This window comes from Maylandia zebra, linkage group LG7 (assembly GCF_041146795.1).
Source record: "Maylandia zebra isolate NMK-2024a linkage group LG7, Mzebra_GT3a, whole genome shotgun sequence".
Classification (NCBI taxonomy): Eukaryota; Metazoa; Chordata; class Actinopteri; order Cichliformes; family Cichlidae; genus Maylandia; species Maylandia zebra.
The window spans coordinates 36,766,585-36,788,687 of record NC_135173.1 but is presented as its reverse complement, the minus strand read 5'-3'; the positions used below and the strand labels follow the sequence as shown (position 1 = coordinate 36,788,687).

The window sequence follows — 22,103 nt, the reverse complement described above, 5'->3', positions numbered from 1 at the left end:
ATCCAAAATCAGACAAAATCTATCTGGAACTAATAGTGTAAAAACGTTATTTAATTTTTTTTTTCATATTCTATACGAGTATCCAGTATATATGACAGAAAAAATAAGCTGAAATTGACAGTTACTGAGATGAAAACTCAAAACTTGGACTCACCACACAGGTGCACCACGTAGCTTCTCAGCGAGAATCCTGGGCATGGTGTGGGCTGGTTTTGCCATGATCATTGTGGCTTCCTATACTGCCAATCTGGCTGCCTTCCTGGTGTTGGACCGGCCTGAGGAGCGCATCACCGGTATCAATGACCCACGGGTATGTGAAACAAGGAGCTTATTACTACACATTACCTTTTTTCAATCATATTAACAAATATATAGACTGATTGATTTTATTCTTACTTATTGTTCATCAGATTGTGCTTTTCCTTGTCTCTTTATGCAGCTGAGAAACCCATCAGACAAGTTCATCTACGCCACAGTGAAACAAAGCTCAGTGGATATCTACTTCCGGCGGCAGGTGGAGCTTAGCACCATGTACCGCCACATGGAGAAGCACAACTATGAGAGTGCCGCCGAGGCTATCCAGGCCGTGCGTGACAAGTGAGTCTCGGCCAGGCCGGGCCGACCAGAGTACGTGTCGGCCGGCTGTTCGACCTATCAAGCACGTAGACCAGGGCTATTCCAGTTAACTCTAGGGGAGGGACATGGACCTCCGGATCAGGTGGAAGTGGTAGGCTTTACTGCGACATTCGCCCTGATTCAGGCCCATCGCCCAGCCAAGGCAGGTTTCCAGGGACAGCAGCAGGAGTGGACGTGTCAACAGCACTGACAACAGTGTGAGGTTGAGCTAACATTGAGTCGAAGAGCCCCCTTTTTCAGGTTGTACCCAGACGAACATCTTTGAGATTGGGGGAATCCAATGGGGGACGCGCCCTCACCCATCTGGCATTGGATTTCATTTGGGACATAAGCAGCGGTAGAGATTGCTGGTAAACGCTGACTGACACACACGATGTGGTGTGAGAGAGAGAGAAGGGTGGGAGCCGTAAATGTGTATGTAAATCATTGTACTGTTGCACCGTAACCCCCTCCTTCCCCTTCCTCCCCACTTCCTCCTCCTCCTCCCTCCCCCTGCCCCCACAGCAAGCTGCATGCTTTCATCTGGGACTCTGCGGTGCTGGAGTTTGAAGCCTCGCAGAAGTGCGACCTGGTGACCACGGGAGAGCTGTTTTTCCGTTCGGGCTTTGGCATAGGCATGCGCAAGGACAGCCCCTGGAAACAGAATGTGTCCCTGGCCATTCTCAGGTCTGTCCCAGCCGAAGCTGCATTACTCGTATGACCTTTTTTTTTTCTTTTTTTTTTTCTTATCAATATGATTTCATGGTCACATATTGACCCTTTATAGCCATCCAATACATTGCCTTATGTCACATCTTTGTATCTCCCCTTTCCTGCCCTGTTTGTCTGGTTGTCTCTTGTCAAGTGTATCACTGTTTGTCAGTACACGTGTCTGTACAGCTGTCTGTGCTTCATCTGTGTTGCTAGCTGGGAGTAAGCGGCTCAAACATTCGGTCATTTGCGGCATTCATTAACTCTGTTACCTCTCTCCCCACTACCCCCAACCCCCTGCAGTTCTCATGAGAACGGCTTCATGGAAGACCTAGATAAAACCTGGGTGAGATACCAGGAGTGTGACTCAAGGAGCAATGCCCCAGCCACACTCACCTTTGAAAACATGGCAGGTATGGTCCTTATGGCGTAGAGAAAGCGTTAAAAGTGATTGGACAAAAACTGCAGTGGTAAGGTACTGTAGCCCTTTTTTGTCCAATACCTTTACAAAATCGTTGTTTTAGTGTCAGCGTGGTGCTCTGTGGGTAGTGTGCCGTACAGTATCTTGTCCTGTGATTTCGTGCGGTTGTGGTTCTCTATTAATATTGTGTAGTTTGCAGCAGTCGTCGTCAGTAGGAGCTGGTTGAGAAAGGAGGGCGACCACTGAGCATGACAGTCAGACCATGCGTTCATGCTTAGTGGGAGCGGGGGAGATGTAGACAGGAAACTCATGCATCCCTGTGTCTGCTCTGTTTCTGTTCATGTGTCCCTCCTTCACAGGGGTATTCATGCTGGTGGCTGGAGGAATAGCAGCAGGGATCTTCCTCATCTTCATTGAAATTGCCTATAAGCGCCATAAAGACGCCCGCAGGAAGCAGATGCAGCTGGCCTTTGCGGCCGTCAATGTCTGGAGGAAGAACTTGCAGGTAGGATTGATACCCTGCATCCACTGAAGGTGGAAGGGTCAAAACTGGGGTGGAAGAGAGCCAGAAAAACCTCCCTCGAATGAGGGTTGATTTCTGTTTCTCAACCCATCTGAGAACTTTGGGGTTTTTTTTAAGTAGTGATCAAACCAGCAGATCACCATACAAGAAACAGTGATCTCTGATGCCTACATATAATGTAAGGCATGCTGAGTGGCCACCCTGTGGGTTTACACAGTTCCCTGAGGCCAAATGCACCCGTGTCTCTTGTGTGTGTGCCTGCAGGATAGTAAGGAGACTTCTGGAAGTCAAGCGGTGGCTGGAACTCCCTCTTTAGTATGTAGTAGAGCCATTTCCACCGTCATGTCACCTCTCGTTCTTGGCGTAACAATAAGATAATTAGAGATTCTCTCACACAATAAATCTCCAAATGAAAACTCTCCACTACCCACGTCCATGGCATGAACCAGTAGTTCTAAGCTGCTGCTGTGGCGCTATATTCTTCATAAGGTCATATGATTTGTACATGGAAATCCAGCAGAAAAAACAAATTCCCTGCCAGAAACATTGAAAAAACATTATTGACAATGAATACTCTAAGGTTGATGCATTTTGCTCGCGACCCCATTGATTTCCTTCTCTCTGGCAGCAAAACTAACAGCAGCCAAAAGCTGATAAGACAAATAGAGCATAAAGAGTCAAATCAATGCCCTGGCACAATCATACGGCAGTGACCGTTCCACAATTGTCAGCATAAGTGAAATGTGCAATGCTGCAGCGCACAGTGTGTCTCCTTATCCACCGCAGTGTTCATGATGCAGACACCAAGCAAGAACTTAAAATCTCGCATGGCAAAGGCTTCGTGCAACATTGCCTGAACAGGCATCAATCTAAAGGCTCAGTTCACTCAAATATAATTTTATAAGTCCTTATTTTCATACTTGCTCTAGTGGTATCTAACTATACAGCTAACTTAGATTCATTTTCAGGGGTTTTCAGAAACATTCACGTAATTAAAAAAAACAATAAATGGAACTTCTTTGCAGTTTAAAGTCATTTTCATGGCCAGATACCACTATGAACATTTTTGTTTTTTGTTTTTTTTGAATGAACTGACCATCTGAGCTATAATCAAGCGATAAGTTCCTTTGCTCAGCCAGTGAAGAACATGATTTCCCCTGCACTCTGATGCAATCAGTGCTGCTTTGAAGGTACAGGGTTTCCACATTTGATGGCCAATCACAGCCTGAGTCTGTGATGTGGCTGTGGCAGTTTGTCTGCTGTGTCTCTCTTGAACCAAGTGAAATGAGACAGCAGGGCTGGAGGAAGGTACAGTATAATTATCACAAGTGCCTGTCAGCAAATCAATGTCCTTCTAAAAGTGTCTACCATCAAACTGATAGCTGTATGTAACTGTCGTATGTGTCCTCATATAGCTGTACATATAGATGTAGGCGCATACAGCAGATGAATGCATGCAGGGGGGCGTCACTGAGAAAGGAGAGGGACACACTAAACTGCCCGCAGACTAATGTAATTTATATCCATGTCAGTGATGATCATGCCAATTTCTCTGCATCACTAAACAAAGATGGCTCATGCTTGCTCATCTTGCTCATTCACCATCACTCTGGGCCCAAAAGCTAAAATTGCTAGACACACATTGCTCTAACTATAGCTATTACAATGGCGCCTTACGCAAGAAGCGCTGAGAGGACCCATGAAGTAAGGCTAATCAAATCTGCTTTGCATGAAAATTATTCAGGATCTTATTCACACTGTTTAGGTACGCTGATTTGATTACTCACAGTGATCTAAATTTCTGAAATTAAAAATGATAGCTTGGTTTTCCAGGGTACAAACTCAATCTAAGATCACAGTTTATGTGGCCTCTTCCTTCTCTAGTACAGCAATCACTAAAACCTCGATACCCATTACTGGCATCGTTTCGACTGCTTCCATGTGTGTTTTTTGTTATTATGTGCTTTTAAATGCCTCAGGTTGTATTATGCAAAGCAATGTGCAGGACTGTGCACCCAAATGCCTTCAAACAGAGGTTTAACTTCAGAGAAAGTGCACTTCTGAGTAAATCTGTTCACAAAGTAAAATCCTCACTAGTTGCCACCTTTGCATTATCTCTGCACCCAGTTATTTTTAAAAGCTAAAAGCTCTCAAACAAGAAGTTCATTAGGTGTCACGCCACCATGGCATTGGTTTTGCAGACTTTTACTAAGAAAGAAAAGTGCATGTGTGTAGGTTGCCCAGGATTGTAAAACTTTAAAAGCTGTAGCAACATACATGATGAGTGAGTAAAGGGTCTTTGGAGTAAAATTTATTTTTAGTTTTTTGAGTTCTATAATGAGAAATGCTAGTTTACTGGGGCATTTCCTACTTTTACCTAATTTAGCTAATGCACATGCATTTTGGTGTGTGAGAGCTTTTTATTTGGTTGCCGATGGTGCCTAAATGATATTAAGGCTTAACTGTCCCTTTTAAATAAAGGCATGATATATAGTAATGGGCCGAAGTGTCCGCTTATTCCATTATTCAATTTATAGAAAGAAAATCTTAGTATAAACAGAACCAGTATGACTTTAAAGTAAAAGTAGTTGTGCCTTTCAAAGTATGTTGGTTGGAGGGGAAAAGAATTAAGCCAAACCGATAAAGAAATAACCTAAATAGCAAACACAATTAATAAGTATACGTGTTACACAGTCATCTATCTGTCACTTTACCATAGCTGACTGTGAATAAATCGCCTAAGGGTGCGACCACTCGAGTGCAACGATTGCTATAATTTATGTAGGGTGTGTAAGTAATAACTCATCTTCATCTTTAATAAAAGCTGTCAGTTACATTAGGACTGGGGCAGGGTTAGGGTTAGTGAAAGGCTGCTGCTGATCCACTCTCTCTGTTCTCTTTTTTAGAGGTGGACAATGTAGCTACAATGTGAACATTTATATTATAAAAAAGTTACATTGTGTTCCATTACTAAGAGACTACACATGTGGCTTCTACATCTGTCTTTTCAAACAGATGTTACTTAGAAGTGCACTGTCTGAACCAGATTGAACCTGATGATAGTTTGGGATGAAAACAAAGCGTCAGAAAGTCTGCTGCGTGACGATAACAGTGATGTTGTATAATGATGCTGGACTATGACAGCTCACATCTGTTTCCAACGGGAAACACGCAGCCGATGTACACGGTGCAATTCCCATGCCGCTCTTCATCTGATGGTCCAGCATGCCCTGCATGGCCGGGACTGTGCACACGCAGCGCCTCATCAGGGCTCTGGATGGCCGGGCTTCACTCCTGCAGTCTAACATGTGTAAGAAAAGGGGAAAGTAAAGATTAAACGAACACCTGACGTCACTTGGGCATTGATTTTTCTGAACCAAGACCAATACGCACGCTGACTTTAACCATTTACTAACACGAGATGTCATCTTCCAACAGGAAAAAGATATTTTTTGCACTAAAATCGAACGGTGCCGTGCACCAATCACTCTTCTGCCAGCTTTCATCTATCCTGCACATGAGATAATACCTGCTCGCCACCTGATATTATGTCATCAGGGGGTTGAGAGAGTGCTGGTTGGCGGGGTGATGGTGGAACAAACGTGCCCTGAAAGAGCCTAGTCATGTGACCTGATGAAAAAGGATGAACTGCGGGGCCAGTGCTGGCCAGGATTGATTTGTCGTGCTATTTGTTTTGTGTTACTTAATCTATGTTCCCCCTTTTATTCCTTCCCTCCATCCATAAAACGATTTGGCATGTTGAAATTCACACCACACTGCCCCGCCCACCCCAAGGGCCTCCCTTGCTGCTACTAATCTGTCATCCTCCACTTATACTATACTCTTTTTTTTTTTATTAGAAGTAGCATCTTTTAGCTTTCATTTGCTCAGTTAATTATGAATTTATCATTTAAACACTGACTTTTGTTTTTGCACTTTAATTTCAGTAGAAAACAGGCTTTTTCGTTGCTCTAGTAGACAACCATTCCTTCTTATTTTTACCTTTATGCTCTCCATCTCATCCCATTCCCTGGTGTGTGGGGTGAATTTCCATTATACCCCTTAAAGGTATAATGACGTTAAATGGGCTTTAATTACTGACTTATGTCGCTGTTGTTTTCCTTCTATGCATCCAATACTGTAGCTTTTTTATTATTATTATTATTATTTTTAACTTTTTATACCTGCCTGGCTTTGGATGTGAATGTTTGCTTTGCTAGTTTTGGGATTTTTTATCTGCCATTTTTGGTTCCCTTGGCTTTTGCTTAAGGATATTCTTTAAAGTAATAACAATCCAAGTGGATGGACATTTATTTTATTTTTCTTTTCTCCCCCTATGCAGCCCTCTTCCTCTGTAGAGACTCAGGATGTAAGAATACCTTAATATGAGTTCTTAATATGAGTTCTTTTTTTATTGTTGCACACAGACATCCAGTAATTGTGCTGAGAATAGCTGTGGGGCACTCTGATGGTATGAGGGAGCGAGGGCACCAAATTGGCTCACCATGTTGTAAGAATACGGTTAATAGTGCTTCTTTTTCTTTATGTTTTTATTTTATTTTGATAGGTACGCATTTGAAGATGTTACCTGTGTGTTACTGAGTAAGAGTAGATTGAAGATTAATCATGTGCTGAGATAAAGAAGTGGCAGCTTTAAAGTGTGTGTGCACTCACACAATAGCGAGTGTACGGGTAGACTATTTTAGATGGTTTAAAACCTAGGTATCACACCCACTGACATCTTTACTAGTCATCACTCATTCCAGTGCATTTCTAGGGCCAACTGAGTGTGTTTCTAGAGGACTACTGTGCCATCTTGTGCAGTCCAAGTGTGATTATGTTGCATAAAATGTAGACAAATGCCCTCATATCAGACTGAACAGACTTTGTTCACTTTCACATCTAACAAGCTTTATCCCCTTCTTTCTCCCTCTTTTACATTTCCAAATGGTGTAGTGTTTTTCACAAGGACCCTCCCAGTAATTAGTCTATTAAAAACATAAGGTAATCTATTGGGGTGGCAGTGGTTTTGGTGGTGGTGGGTAGAGAGAAAACGGGTGAGACTGAAACCACGGTTATCACCCCAGCCATAGGACATGAATAATGTTTCTACATATATTTATTTTAGGATAGGAAAAGTGGTAGAGCAGAGCCCGACCCCAAAAAGAAAGCCTCTTTTAGGTCCATCAGTACCACCCTGGCCTCCAGCATCAAGAGACGTAGGTCCTCCAAAGACACGGTAAGGAGACGGAAGAAGCGACACCTTCCCTTGTTTATTCTTTCCTCTCTTTCCTCTTCTCCTCCTCTGTCTCTGCTTCCATCTCTTTGTCTTTCGCTGTCCTCTCTGCCCCCATCCCCATATCTGACCTCAAAAGAGTCCCATGTTCCACTCACTCATTTCCACACGGCTCCGCTGGCCTCTGCCACGTGTCTGTCCCTTCACCATCGATCAACCATTACCATTTAGCTCTTATGGTTCCTCTACAGCATAGAGGGCATCAGTGCAGGATCTCAGGTCAGGCCAGGCCAGGAGCTGGGCTCTGAATTTGGAAAGGGAGCGTCCCAAGTGTCCAGGATTTGGGGGAAAAGGGGGGAAGGATTTAATGGGATTAGTGTCTTCTGGAGGAAGGGGCGCGACAAAAGCAAGCAGTCTGCCAGTGGTGTTTTGTCTTGGGCTGCTCTTCCTCCCTGCCTCTGGTTTGGACGTGGATTCTGTCCGTATTTGGTGGTGATGGTGGTGGTGGCACTGTGGTACGTGTGTGCGTGAGTGTACCGTATGCGAGCGTGTCTGTTTATACGTTTCTGTTCATGTCCTGTCGTTTTGACTGCCTGATCCTTCGTATATCCATTGTTTCTTTGCACCAATCCTGCACTTCCTCTGTTTGGGTTTCAGCCGCTGTTGGTTTGCTTATGGTTTGAAAAGCATGCGCTGGTGTTCTGTCATTTTTTTATTCCCAAAACCCTTTTTTAAAATTTAAGGTGACGTCCAGCCCTCCCGAGAAGAAAACTAATGTGTTGTCATATTTTTCGGTGTGTCTATTTCAGGATTCCACTCATGGATTTCTATTAATCAATTTACTTTTTTGCATTATCATATTTTGTTTGTCATAATTCTTGTTTTATTTCCAGTGTCCTTGTGGTCCGAACTGTGCATGCCTTTTGCAGGGTATATTTTCAGGTCGTGAAGACAGTCGACTTTAAGTTTTACATATTGTTTTTATTGTGCTAAAAACTCTGTGAAGCCTTAGACTCTCACTGTGTTGTGATGCAAGAATAAATACAAGCTACTGCCCCCCCCCCCCCCCCCCCCCCATTCTTTTTATATCACTCCTTTGCTGCAGCACAATGAGAGTGTCAGGTTTTCTGCATTCCTTCACAGTTCGGTTGAAAGGCCCTGCTCATTGCGGTTTGGAGATTGCACTACACAAGCTTGGATCGCGCTGACAAACCGGTGACCCACGGTCATTTGTGCCCAGCTGATCTGCCAGTCATAGCTGGTTGTTAACCAAATCTGGGCTTTATAAAAGAATGGCAATAATTTGTGGAGATAGCCTTCATAGCCTTTTGCACTAACACTATGCTTTGAATGTGTTTCTCTGGAGAAATGTAGCCTATGGCAGCAAAGATAACAGCTTGCAACATTTAAAAAAAAGTTACGATTTGATTTTCTGTTTCTCCTTTCTTTCTCTTCTGTTAACTATCTGTTGTTGTTTTTTTGTTTTGTTTTGTTTTTTTAACGGATGTTTCAGCAATGAAGCCAAGCACCTTTACTCTTCCCCGGCGTTTTTCCAATAGAATTTCTTTCATTTTTTGAGAAGAAGAGCGGGATCGCCACTGCCACTTTGTCTGTATGAGGTTTCGGATGCTGGTTTGGGAGCCCTATTGGGGGAAGAAAATGTCTCAAAGTGTAAAATGAAACAGGATTTAGTGTAATTACAAAAGATGCTCCAACTGAAAGACCTACCATCTTCAGTCTTTGACCATTATTTTTGATTTTATATAAATGTTCTTCTTTTCTATTAATGGATATCAATGGACTTGAGTGTCAGTGTCCCTCACCCACATGCCACACTGCTCCTCTCTCCCTCTACAAGCATGCTAATTACTTTAACTGTCATAGATGTAGTAACCGTAGAAGTAGTAATACTCTTTGTAGCTGTTCCATATATGACAAAAAACCCCAACAAAAAAACGTCATCTTAGTTGTGCTGAATAAGTAGCTTTTAACTGTGGTTGTGATGTCAGTGAAGTGTTTCTCTTTTGCTGGTCCACTTGACCCCAGTAGGGTGCGCTGTTAGCAGGCCCTCAAGGTACAAGACATGTGGAGACCCAAATGGGGGCTGTAAGCTATGTGATGATGCAACTTGCGGGTCAAGGAGATGAGGGACATCCACTCTGACTCCTATTTATTACCTTAAAATAAAAAGCAACAATTTTCCCATTCAGTCTGGATGCCCCCACATCTGTCAGCATGTTAGTTGCATCATACCAACTTCTGAAACTCACATGCTTGAATGTATCGGCTCTATCGGCTTAAAACGAGAGGTGCTTAAATCAAAAAAAGTGACAAATGAGACGGGTACACCTTCCCTGTTTTGGTTCTGAATGTCATTAATGTGCAGTAGTAATGTGCTTAATGTAAAAAGAAAAGATGCTTTCCTGCATGCTTTGCAACACAGCACTGTGAGTCAGAATTTTGATTGGCATGTTGGAAATTAGCTGAATTATAAAGGACATAATGCAGTTACTCCACCCAATCTCACTGTGTTTCAAAACATGAAGCAATTCTACAAAAACAACATGTTCTGCAAACTCGATTTATGATGTATAAAGCGGATTCTGTAATGTAGGATTTCTGTGTTTCTATGTAAAAGATAACATTTTAAAAAATGGCTTACTGCTGCCAAAAGCACTAAAAACAACCCACTCAAACGAAGCATATGCATGGATATGGGATCTTGCCTCCCCTCTCAGCATTGTAGAAGCCTATAATTCAACATATTCTGCTCTTAAAGAAGCACAGTGATGCAGGGATTGGACGTAAGAGTCGGACACAGCAGCACTTGTGCAATCAGCCCAAAATTCATGTTCTCCTCTTGAGCTAAATATAGAGAAGCTGCCTGTCTGCATGCACACAGATGACTGTGGGGGTGATAAATGAGCTGCCCATTTTATCCATGGCAGGAAGTTATCACCCAGTCATGTTGCTGAGGCAAAAAATAAATTAAAAAAATAAATGACTGCTGTTGTCAAGACTCTCGGGATCTTACGTCAGCTCCAAAACTAGCCCACCCCAGGCACAAACTGTTCTACAAAAATTCAGACTTTAAAGAAAATGACACAAAATTAAAGTCTGCCTGAGAGGGGTTAGAGCAACATCCAGCTTCTGCAGAACACAGTTGTTCCCTAAATTAAAATTAATATTTAGACAATGCTAGGACAACAACAACATCGGCAACAAAAGGGACACTAAATTTTGTCAAGAAATGACACCCTGTTATGTGTCTCTCTTCCTCCGCCCTGTTTTTCTTCACCTCTGCAGCAGTACCCACCCACTGACGTCACGGGCCAACTCAACTTGTCTGACCCGTCTGTCAGCACAGTGGTGTAAACGGAGAGGGCGACAATGAGGTTCACTCCCCAAGGAGAGGAGGAGAGGAAGCCAAAACCGAAGCTTTTATTTCACCGCCTGCCAGCGGAGCTTTTGAGGAAACTGCTTGCTGAGGAACTGGCTGAAAACACTCAACTTGCACCTTTCTTTTTCTTTTATCTTTTTTTTTTAAAGACGAAATGACTTTAATGTTCGTAGGGTCCCTGAGCATGCACAGAAGAACCCATCCGACATATACAATCTTTTCCTTCTGTATATTATTACCTAACTTATTTAACGTTGTTTTGTCCCTTTAATTGCACACATTTACTTAATGTTTGATGTTTTCCAATTTCCCAAGCAGCTTTATAGCTTTTAGCAAGCCAGGTTAGTTCGGCTAAGTTTATGGATGAACCAGTTTGGCTGCGAGTATTGTACTGGACATTTCACTTCCACTTAGGGCCTAGAAGTCACAATATTTAATATTTCTTAACAACATATACTGCAATACAAAATGGTCTGTAAGCTCCGATGGAGGTCAAGTATTTTTTAATAGGACATACCTGTGTTTTTATCCACACTAATAATGGCACTACAGAAGGCAGTTGGCTAACCATGTCAACCAGAGAAGATGATGAAGGCATGGGTGTGCTTGGGCAAGGGTATACATCAGCTTCTGGAGATGAACAAATTGAACCTTTCCCCACTTTTATTTTGCACTAACCTCAAAATTTGCATGTGTTTCTATTTTTAACAACAATTCAAGTTTGAAGTATTTAGCTTTACTACTATTTATAGCACGACATATGCAGGTGATATAAGAAATCACATCCTACTTAATTAGTTAAATACTAGTGGTGTCTTTCATATTCAGCCATATTTGAGACAGTTGGCTGTGAGCCATGCTGCTGTTTTGGGACGCCCTCTCTCTTCCTCTCTCCTGCCGCCGCCACTGCAGTCTTTCTCATTTCCAGTCTCCAAGGGGTTGCATCAAAGGGCCAGGTTTTTCACCCAACCAGCACTCGGTCTTTCATGCAAAACCTCCTCCCCTGTGCAGCGCCGGAGAACTTTTACACGAAGGAAGCCGAGTGAATTTGAAAGCTTCGCTCAGCTTGCAAGCACATGTGCAGGTTTGGTTAGATGCAAAAACAGGCCGTTTCCCAATTTCTGGAGATGAGAAACCACTGCTCTGAAGAAAACTGTAACATTCTTTCTGGTGTATGGCACTGCATAGCACTTTATGATGAGGAGTCTCCCCAAACTGTATTTAAACAAAACACCGATTCCCAAAACAGAACGACAGTCATACTGTAAAGTATCTTACCGGTTTCCTTTTTAATTTGCTTTATTGAGAAAAAACAGAGCAGGATCTACAAAGTCTTTATAGGATTAAATGATTTTAATTTGAGCAAAGAGGTTGCTTCTGATCTCATTCAGACCTGTGCATGCTTATGTGTTATTATTAATGCTTTAGTTTGGATGCGTGCTGTTGCCATGTACAGTTAGCTGAGCCGTGAGGAGCACTTAAAGTTGAATGAAATGTAAATAGAGTCTGGCTCTGTGTAGATGAGGTTCATGAGCTCGTACAATGACTGCAGCTGGGAATGTCTTATACTATAGTTACACAAACACAAAACAGGTGTGATACACAGGCATGCATCAACACACACATATACACATGCATATACGCGCGCACACACACACACACACACACACACACACACACGCACACAAACATTAAGGGAAGGTTCACTTGTTTTTCTTACCTTTTCCAGTGACGATCTTGCATTGAATCATGTTGTTTATACACCTGTAAATAAAATACACTTACATTGTCATGTCTAATGAATCCTTTGCTTTAATATGCTAAATATAGGGCTCCAACTAACAACTATTTCTCTCGTCAATGTCAAGTAATTCTTTCAGTTAATTGATGACATCTACACAATGTCATATAATCAAGGCAAGCAAAAAAAGTACAAATAGGGCTACAGCCACTCCATGCAGGTCTGTGAAAAACTTAGTGTATCATTACTGCAGCCATAGAAATTAAGAGTGAAAGTAGGAGACATATGCTGCTAATCAAATTCACTTGATTAACTGATTGTCAGAAAATTTTGGCAGTTCTATAAACGCAGATGTTTTGGCAATTTGATGGTTTTAAGCATCCAGATGTGTAAACACAATACTACAGTCTTCTCAGGAGTGGGCCTCCCAACAAATTCACTTCAAGGTCTGACCGTGCGATGCTCAGAGAAACCGCAAAACATCCAAGAACTACATCTCAGACTCTACAGGTCTCATTTAGCATGATAAATGTTAACATTCACAAGTGCAAAGGTAGAAAAAAGACTAAACAAATTTAAAATGGTAGCATAACCCAGGTTCACACAGTTCCATCTGAACTATCCACAAGATTCCTGGAACTATGTCCTCCAGACAGATGAGACTACAGTAGAAATGTCTGGCCATAATGCACAGAACCACATTTGCAGTAAACAAAACACAGCATATCAGCACACACACTTCATATTAAATGCCAAGCACGGTGGTGGAGGGGTGATGATTTGGGCTTCTTTTTCATACACACCCATCTGAGCTTCTTGCACATGACTGCAAGAATCTAATAACTCCTCTGTATACCACAGTGATCTAGAGTCAAACCTGAGGCCACCTGTCCAACTAGCCAAGTCTAGTGATATAGGTTAAAGTTTGTGAATCCCCATAGCTTTGTTTCTGTTGTCTACATTTAGACTGTATAGTTGTCTGCTGCTTTTACTCATTGTTATAAAAGTATAATGCAAAGCAAAGGTGTGTCTGAAGTACTTTTTACATGTTCTCCTCAGCTGCTTCTCAGTTTGGTCCCAACTGAAATATCTCAAAAAACAGCCATAAAATCTTTGTAGATATTAACCATAGTACATTTCTGCATTGTAACATGGATCTCATTCGCAGGTCAACATGACAGCAGTATTGCTGTGAGTATATTAGCATGATTAGTAACATTATCGATTAGTTCAGAAGGAGTCTGCTAGCCAACTTGTTTTAGTTGCATCTGTTAGTTGACATATTTAGTTATTTTGGTTAATAAGATAAGATAACCTTTATTAGTCCCACACGTGGGAAATTTGTTAAATTTGTTAAATATCCACAAGGGTTATGAAACCAGCTTTTAGCTTTTCCTCTAAAACTCTCAGTAGAGTTACTCATATAAAATAGCTGATTTAAACTTGTATTTCACAGCAGCTTTCCTAATGTAAGGGTTAATAATTTGACATTTCAGCAGCTGTAATTATACCACTGTTTTCTTGGATGAAGCATAGCGCTAACATCAAAATCACATTAAGTGTAATCTGAAATTTAATTATGAGCGTCATCTTTGGTCATATCTCAGCTGTCACTATTAATTAATGCAAATGTTGCAGAAGCAGGAGGTGAGATATTTGTCTTGGTGCACTGACTTTCTGTCCTAATCACAGCAGACAGTCTGTCAGAGTCGTTATAATGCTCAGCCATCAACCAACAAGCAGATTTCAAGTCCTGAGATGAGACCACTGTATGTACACAATATGTTTTGGGATTTGTGCTCAGGACATTTGCAGGTTTGCTTTTAATATGCAGTGCAGTCATGCAGTTTTATAAAGGTATGTAAGTCAATTATTTCACACATACATACAAAGTGTTGAAATTGTATTTTATACTTTTTCAGCGTAATTTTAAATATAAGGTCCAAATTAATGTCAGTGGAAGTGAGGCTGAAAAAGCAAAATAGCCTTGTAAGACAGACCAAAACCTTTAAGATCTGCCAAATCAACAATCTAATATATATACTCTTAAAAACTTTGGATACACTGGCCACGTCAGCAACACTGAGGGGCCTGAACGACCACAGAAGACAACCTAAGTGCATGATGACCGATTTTTTCCGATGGTTAAGAAAAACACCATCAAAACATCAACCAAGTCAAGAACACACTCAAGGAGGTAGGAGTTTTTTTGTCAAGGGCTACAAGCAAAAGATGCCTCATGTGAATATAAAAGCATTTATAATAAGGTGAAACCCAACAGTTACATTAAAGAACAGGAAGGCAGATTAGACTTTACCAAAAAGAAACATCTAAAAGAGCCTGCATAGCCCTAAAACTAAGTCTTTGGATGGATGGAAGGAGGAATGAATATATCTACACTGAACAAAAATATAAACGCAACACTTTTGTTTTTGCTCCCATTTTTCACGAGCTGAACTTAAAGAAAGATCTGAAACATTTTCTACAAACACAAAGGACCCATTACTATCAAATACTGTTCACAAATCTGTGTTAGTGAGAACTTCAGGTTTGCCGAGATAATCCATCCTACCTCACAGGTGTGGCATGTCGAGGTGCTGATTAGACAGCATGAACATTGCACAGGTGTGCCTTAGACTGCCCACAATAAAAGGCCACTCTGAAATATGCAGCTTGATCACACAGCACAATGCTACAGATGCCGCAAAACCAGTCAGTATCTGCTGTGGCCACCATTTGCCTCACACAGTGCAACACATAGATGTGTTGCACTGTGTGAGGCAAATGGTGTGCAATGGGCATAGAGTTGATCAGGTTGTTGATTGTGGGCAGTGGAATGTTGGTCCACTCCTCTTCAATACTTGTGCAAAGTTGCTGAATATTGGCAGGAAGTGGAACACGCTGTCATATACGCCGAGCCGAGTGTCCCAAACATGCTCAATGGGTGACATGTCTGGTGAGTATGCTGGCCATGCAAGAACTGGGATGTTTTCAGCTTCCAAGGAATTGTGTACAGATCCTTGCAATATGGGGGAGGCCCATATTATCATGCTGTAACAGGAGGTTATGGTCATGAATAAAACGCACAACCATGGTCCTCAGGATCTCAACACGGTATCTCTGTGCATTCAAAATGCCAACAATAAAATGCACTCGTGTTCATTGTCCATAACCCCACCGGCACCATGGGCCACTCAGTCCACAACATTGACGTCAGCAAACTGCTCATCCACATGACGCAACACAAGCTGTCTGCCATCTGCCCTGAACAGTAAAAACATCTGTCAACAGAACACCTCTCCAACGTGCCAGATGCCATTGAATGTGAGCATTTGTCCACTCAAGTTGGTTAAAGTGATGAACTGCAGTCAGGTCTAGACCCTGATGAGGACCACGAGCATGCAGATGAGCTTCCCTGACACGGTTTCTGACAGTTTTTGCAGAAATTCTTTTATGCAAACCGATTGTTGCTGCAGCTGTCTGGGTGGCTGGCCTCCACCTGGTCGACCATCCTGGAGGTGAACATGCTGGATGTGGAGGTCCTGGGCTGGTGTGGTTACATGTGGTCTGCAATTGTGAGGCTGGTTGGATGTACAGCCAAATTCTCTTAAACGCCTTTGAAGATGGCTTATGGCAGAGAAATGAACATTCATTTCACAGGCAACTGTTCTGGTAGACATTCCTGCAGTCAGCATGCCAATTGCATGCTCCCTCAAAAGCTGTGACATCTGTAGCATTGTGCTGTGTGATCAAACTGCATATTTCAGAGTGGCCTTTTATTGTGGGCAGTCTAAGGCACACCTGTGCAATGTTCATGCTGTCTAATCAGCACCTCGACATGCCACACCTGTGAGGTAGGATGGATTATCTCGGCAAACCTGAAGTTCTCACTAACACAGATTTAGACAGATTTGTGAACAGTATTTGATAGTAATGGGTCCTTTGTGTTTGTAGAAAACGTTTCAGATCTTTAAGTTCAGCTCATGAAAAATGGGAGCAAAAACAAAAGTGTTGCGTTTATATTTTTGTTCAGTGTACTTAAAGTAGTAATTATTTTGTTATACATAATAATAATGATAGCTGACTTCCAGATGCTGTTCGTGCTGGCTCACTGTCACACTGCCCTGCTTTACTGAGACATCTGAATAGAACAGACCCATTGTTGTCATTATTGGCGACACTAGTGCTTTTTCGACTGCAGCAAATTATACTGACTGCTGTGAAAAAGGCCTGTGACACAAGGTTTAGATGAACAGCAATAACCTTTTAGTTTATGGGAGACAAAAACTCTTAAGGTATGTAACAGGATTCAAGCAAACAGACAACAGGGCATGCAAAAACAAGCCTAAGTTTCCAGAAAATTGGAAAGAAATGACTTATACGCACAAAACATGCTATGGCCTGCTGTCATGTGTGTGAAAAGAACTGGCTCCAGAAGGAGATGTCTGGAAAGTCACGCCATCTGGATTATTTATGCTTAGGCCCAGAGGTTAATAACGTTTTGTCGTACAACCTATGCTACAACCTGGAGTTGTGAAATAAGGAAATCTTGGAAATGACCCAGGTAAGCTTTGACAACAGATATATCATGGGAACTATAAAGGATTTTGAAAAGTCTAAAATCCTCTCCTTAGAGTGCCATTTAGTGTAACCAAATGCTGAATAAGAAAAAATTGTATCTTCCTGTCACTTGAAGCACAATGTCTTATTGTTATTCACTTTAATTCTTTTTCCACCTTGTATAGGCCAATATCACATACAGAGGGTCAAAGAGTCTCTGTATGTGATATAGAGAAAAAAAAACATAGTAAAACACAAGGTGATGGTGCTTGTCACATGTCCTGGTCATATCGTTTTGTTGCCACCTCCTCCTTCAGCAGGAACTTGATACATGGTTAAGGTTACCATGTGAATCTCTTTTTCTGTTTTTGTTTTCTTTTTACCTTCTCTAGTCTGACTTCTCCCAGTATCTCCGAACCTTTGCTGGTTACAAAGAAGGTCAAGGTCAAACGCTTAGACAACCTAGGTACCCACGTCCCCTGAGGTTTAGTATATTGCTGTGAAGTTTGAAGACATTCCATAAAAATATTAATAATAATATTGTAAAAATTTTCCTGAGTTGCACATTTGGTGTGACCTTGACGTGATTTCTACCAAAATTAAATCAGTTTGAGATGTTACTGGTATCTACCAACACACAAAATTTGAAAACAATATTTTACAAACTGTGAGTCTGTTGGGTCTGTGTTTCCACAAGCCCCGCTAGTTTAGAAACGTATTCTCATTAATGACAAAAACAAGACGAACATCTTTTACTTGCTAGCAAGGGAAGTCTTTGCTCAAGAACCAGCTCTTGGAGCTCACGCTCCTAACCTGACTCCAGCCCAAAGTCCTTCAAAAGAGCAGCTGTCCCCGTAGCTATTTATTAACAAACTGTTACAATACACATCACAGCAAAAGCACCTCCCCTCGTAAGACCCCTCTTGATTACAAAGACCAAGAGGGGTATGTGTATGTATGAGTAAGCACCTATATGCATGTGCAAGAACGTGTGTGTGTGTGTGTGTATGTGTGTGTGACCTCCTGCTGACCAAAAGGGTCATAAAAGCAGGAAGAAACATCACAAGAAACAGATCTTTCAGATAGGATGTTTCTGCAATAAAACCTCCCCCAGCACAGAGTGGCTGGAGAGGTGTTCGGGATCAAAGGAATGTCTTGATCCTACTGCTTGAACCAAGACTGGACAAATTTAATAACATAATGACAAGATTCAACAATTAGACTTAACAGAGTCCCAGACTGCTAACAAACAGACAGAGAGACAAATGGACAGAACTGATTACATACCCTTTGAGGGAAGAAAACCAATATCTGTTCATTTTCTCATATCTGTCATTTAGGCCTCGATGGTCTTGGCTCATTATCGACGTTAGACAGGCATACATTTATTACCAGCGGCTTAATCACTCTATTTGTGAATGTGTTGGGAAAGCAAGGAATCAAGGCTGGACTGGGACAAAAAATCGGCCCGGGCATTTTGACTAGAGACCGGCCCACCAGGATAAAGATTGAAAATGTGACGTCATTCAGGGATAAAACCGCAAAGGATTCTGGGAACTTGTGGCAAGAGGTACTAGCGCACGCAGGCTTTCAATTGAACTCAGTTACACAGCGATAAAAAGAAACCCAAAAAATGGCAAGAAGCTGTTGTATTATTATTAACTGCAATAGCCGGTCGCATGACAGCCACAGGAAGTCGACGGGTAAAGAGATCGTTTTTTTTTTTTTATCGGATTACGTCGTTGAAGTGAAATTTTTTAAGCCATGTTTCCGAAGTAAGAGCCGATGGATGGTCTGGATATACCAAATATAACGTCTCAGAACACTCCAGCTCACATGTTAGTCTGCTCCAGGCATTCCCACAAAGGTCAGAGTTTTGTAGTAGTTAATACGTCATTTTTCTTAACATAATTGGTGATATAGGTTACAAGCAAGTCTGGCGCTGAACAGAAATTGTCGCGCTATGCTCCTTTATTTATTGTGCATAAATAGTGAATTGTTCTGACACAATATTGCGTTTCGCTTCTGTTATTACCATGGTACACTGACAAAAACATATACTTTTATTCACAGGATAAAACAGTTGTTTTGTATCACTAATTGTCCAGTGCGATTACAGCATACAATATTATTGTCACTGCTACATTTCTGTAATGCTACTGTAACCGGTTTCTGCTTCATCCCGCTGCAACAGTTCGGCCCAAACAGACTCCTCGACTCTGCGTTGTGTAGTGTTTTTAAAAAGACAAGGAGTCTCTGATCGATCGTTGCCACTTTATTTCCTGAATGGAAACAACGGTGTATTATCAGTGCACAGGCTCGCCACACACCACTCCGCACAGCACACTACGGCAGAACATCTCATTAGCATTCCGCTTTAGCATACAGTTTCACACATTAATAAACAAATGAAAAGTACATCAAACTGGTGTTGGACATGTGTCCACTAAGCACTTATTACACTCGGTGCTCGTCAGCTAATCAAACATGTTTTATGTGTCTGTACTACTTAGCTATATTGTGTGCGGAACAATACAACTCACCTCTCGTATGGCTCGTACGGCAGACTGGCAGCGATTACTGCAGCCAGCCACACCGAGAGGGGGGCGCTGTTTCCCCATTACACTGATATTTGTGGCAAGTGGAATAATACCACATAAACACTGTTACACTACCAGAAATTATTTCCACTACTAATTAATTACCGTTGAGCTTAAAGGTCCTATTAATAAACTGTTAATGAATGTGTATTTATGAAGACGATTTGTGAGACTGGTAAACTTATGATATGTACAATAGTCTTTCGTTCTACACGGTGCGTTTCAAGGTCCTGTACCCATCTGTCGGTAAACTGTACCTGGGCTTGTTGCAGTGACCTGAAGTTACTAAAGTTCATGAGTGTATGCACTCACTCCAAGAAGCGTATAATTATAAATCTGAGCGTGGTGAAAGTTGGGCAGCACGCTGACGTCTTTTGTCCACTCATAAGGGTCTGACCCTTTCACTCCTTTGATTTTTTCCTCGTATCTTTTCTTTGTCTTTTCGTCGAGTCTGTCTTTGTACGGACCGGCATTATTCTCCTTTTGTTTTGTACATTCCTTTTTTGTGCGGCAAAGAAAAAAAAAGAAGGTATTGGAACCGGAGAATGAACGTTTTGCGGTGCTGCAAATGTTTGCATTTGATGCGGTACTTGGATTGTTTTGCCACGAGTTCCCGGCATGCAATGCGCGAAAATCACGTGATTGCTAAAGAAGGGGGCGGGTGCAGCCAGCCTCCTCGGCTGTAATTGGTCCAGCCCAGAGTCGATCATGACCAATTGGCCAATCCAACACCTTTCATTATATATACCCTTCCTAAAAAAAGAAAAAAAAAAAAACATCGGCCCATAAAAACAAAAAATCGCCAGCGGCCCACCGGGCAAATGCCCGGTATGCCCGATGGCCAGTCCAGCTATGCAAGGAATGGAAAGATAATGGTATTTTATTATTTGTCACAATGGCAATAAATGTGCCATGTCTATTGATGTGAAGTCACTAGAAGGGAGGGAATGATTTAGCTTTGTGATACATTATATGCATTAAAGTGCTGCATTTATTCCATGTGCCATTTACATCTCACGTCTTCCTGAAGACAGATAAACTCATATGGAATATTGACAGTGAATGATGCAGCAATAACAATTTGTGCTATGAGTGATAATGTGGAGAGATGATATTCAGAAACTCTTTCAAAATAACTCATTATGTATTCTGCTAAATTTAGAGCTTGTCAAAAAAAAAAAAAGGATTTCAGCAAAAAATAGACTTTAAAAAAGCACTTGTACAAACAAAGTATAGGCCTCTGGTGAAAAGACATCATTCAGCAGAGAACAATTTGCAAGTCGGGTTTAAGGCTGCACCTATTCAAATGCAAATACTAGTTGAAAACAACCAGCTCTGCAGCTCTTCAGTCCAGAAACTAGGATTTCTGTCAGTTTAAACCACCCAGTTCCATTCATGATTAAATAATTATGAATCATATGTTTTCCTTTCTGTGTTGAATTAACAATAAAGTGCCTGAGCAGCAATTAGTCAGTAGCTCCACCCAAGCTAACTGCTGAATATAAATGAACAGCAGGCCACTCCATTCTTTGCAGCTCTGGCCATGGCAAAACATTTTTCCTTCCATGGTTCGAGTAGCCTTGGAGCCATTCCCATTCAGTAGAGGCACATTGAAAAGGACTTGGCTGGCATTTAAATTCAGGTCTGACTTTGCTTTCTCAAGTAAAATACAATACAGGACACAAGGCAATGTAGCAGATGAAGAATATAGTGGACTTATTTGCATCTAATCTGGGCTCATTTTGGCATTTATGGCAGTTGTGGAACTGGTAAATATGTGTCTTGAGCCAGATTTGATATGAGCTACAGCAGGCGCAAGTGTTGACATCTGGCTTTGGTAAGGTGGACCTTTGGCTGAGCTGCAGCGGCGAGACTCACCTTGAGTCAACATGATCGGTCAAGATATCTGTCTGGTGGTAAAGACATAAGAGACCTATCGAGGCAAAATCGTGGAGTTATACAGATTCTTGGATTGAGACAGGATATAATAGATGCTGACGTAGTGACGTTTGAGAAGGTTTAAAAGTGTGATAAATGCAGATAAAAATAGACAGTACAACTTCCACTCCACTTCTTCTTTGTGACGATATACACTCACAGGACACTTTATTAGGTACACCTGGCTTGTACTGGGTTGGCTCCTTTTTGCCTTCAGAATGGCTTAATTCTAGAAATGGAATTCATAGATTGCATAGGTAGAAACATAGAAACATTCCTCAGAGATTTGGGACCATTTGACAGAGTATCACACAGTTGCTGCCGATTTATTAGTGGCTCATCCACTTTGTATTTTTCA

At 41.7% G+C, this 22,103-nt stretch overlaps 1 protein-coding gene across 5 annotated transcripts in view; it reads left to right on the top strand.

Moving 5' to 3' along the window:
- The window catches only part of grin1a (glutamate receptor, ionotropic, N-methyl D-aspartate 1a), a 37,312-nt gene extending 24,617 nt beyond the window's left edge, over positions 1-12,695 (top strand). For 2 of the 5 annotated variants that reach the window (XM_012916931.5, XM_012916926.3), the window contains 8 exons: positions 162-310; positions 440-597; positions 1,141-1,302; positions 1,630-1,739; positions 2,107-2,252; positions 6,613-6,639; positions 7,399-7,509; positions 10,813-12,695. In XM_012916931.5, the coding sequence (XP_012772385.1) occupies positions 162-310; positions 440-597; positions 1,141-1,302; positions 1,630-1,739; positions 2,107-2,252; positions 6,613-6,639; positions 7,399-7,509; positions 10,813-10,881 (932 nt within the window). In that variant the 3' untranslated portion in view covers positions 10,882-12,695. Of the gene's footprint in view, positions 1-161; positions 311-439; positions 598-1,140; positions 1,303-1,629; positions 1,740-2,106; positions 2,253-6,612; positions 6,640-7,226; positions 7,510-10,812 lie in introns of those variants that run through there. The other 3 variants (XM_004538446.5, XM_004538448.6, XM_076886315.1) reach the window with 2 other exon arrangements.
- Positions 12,696-22,103: the final 9,408 nt, after the last annotated feature.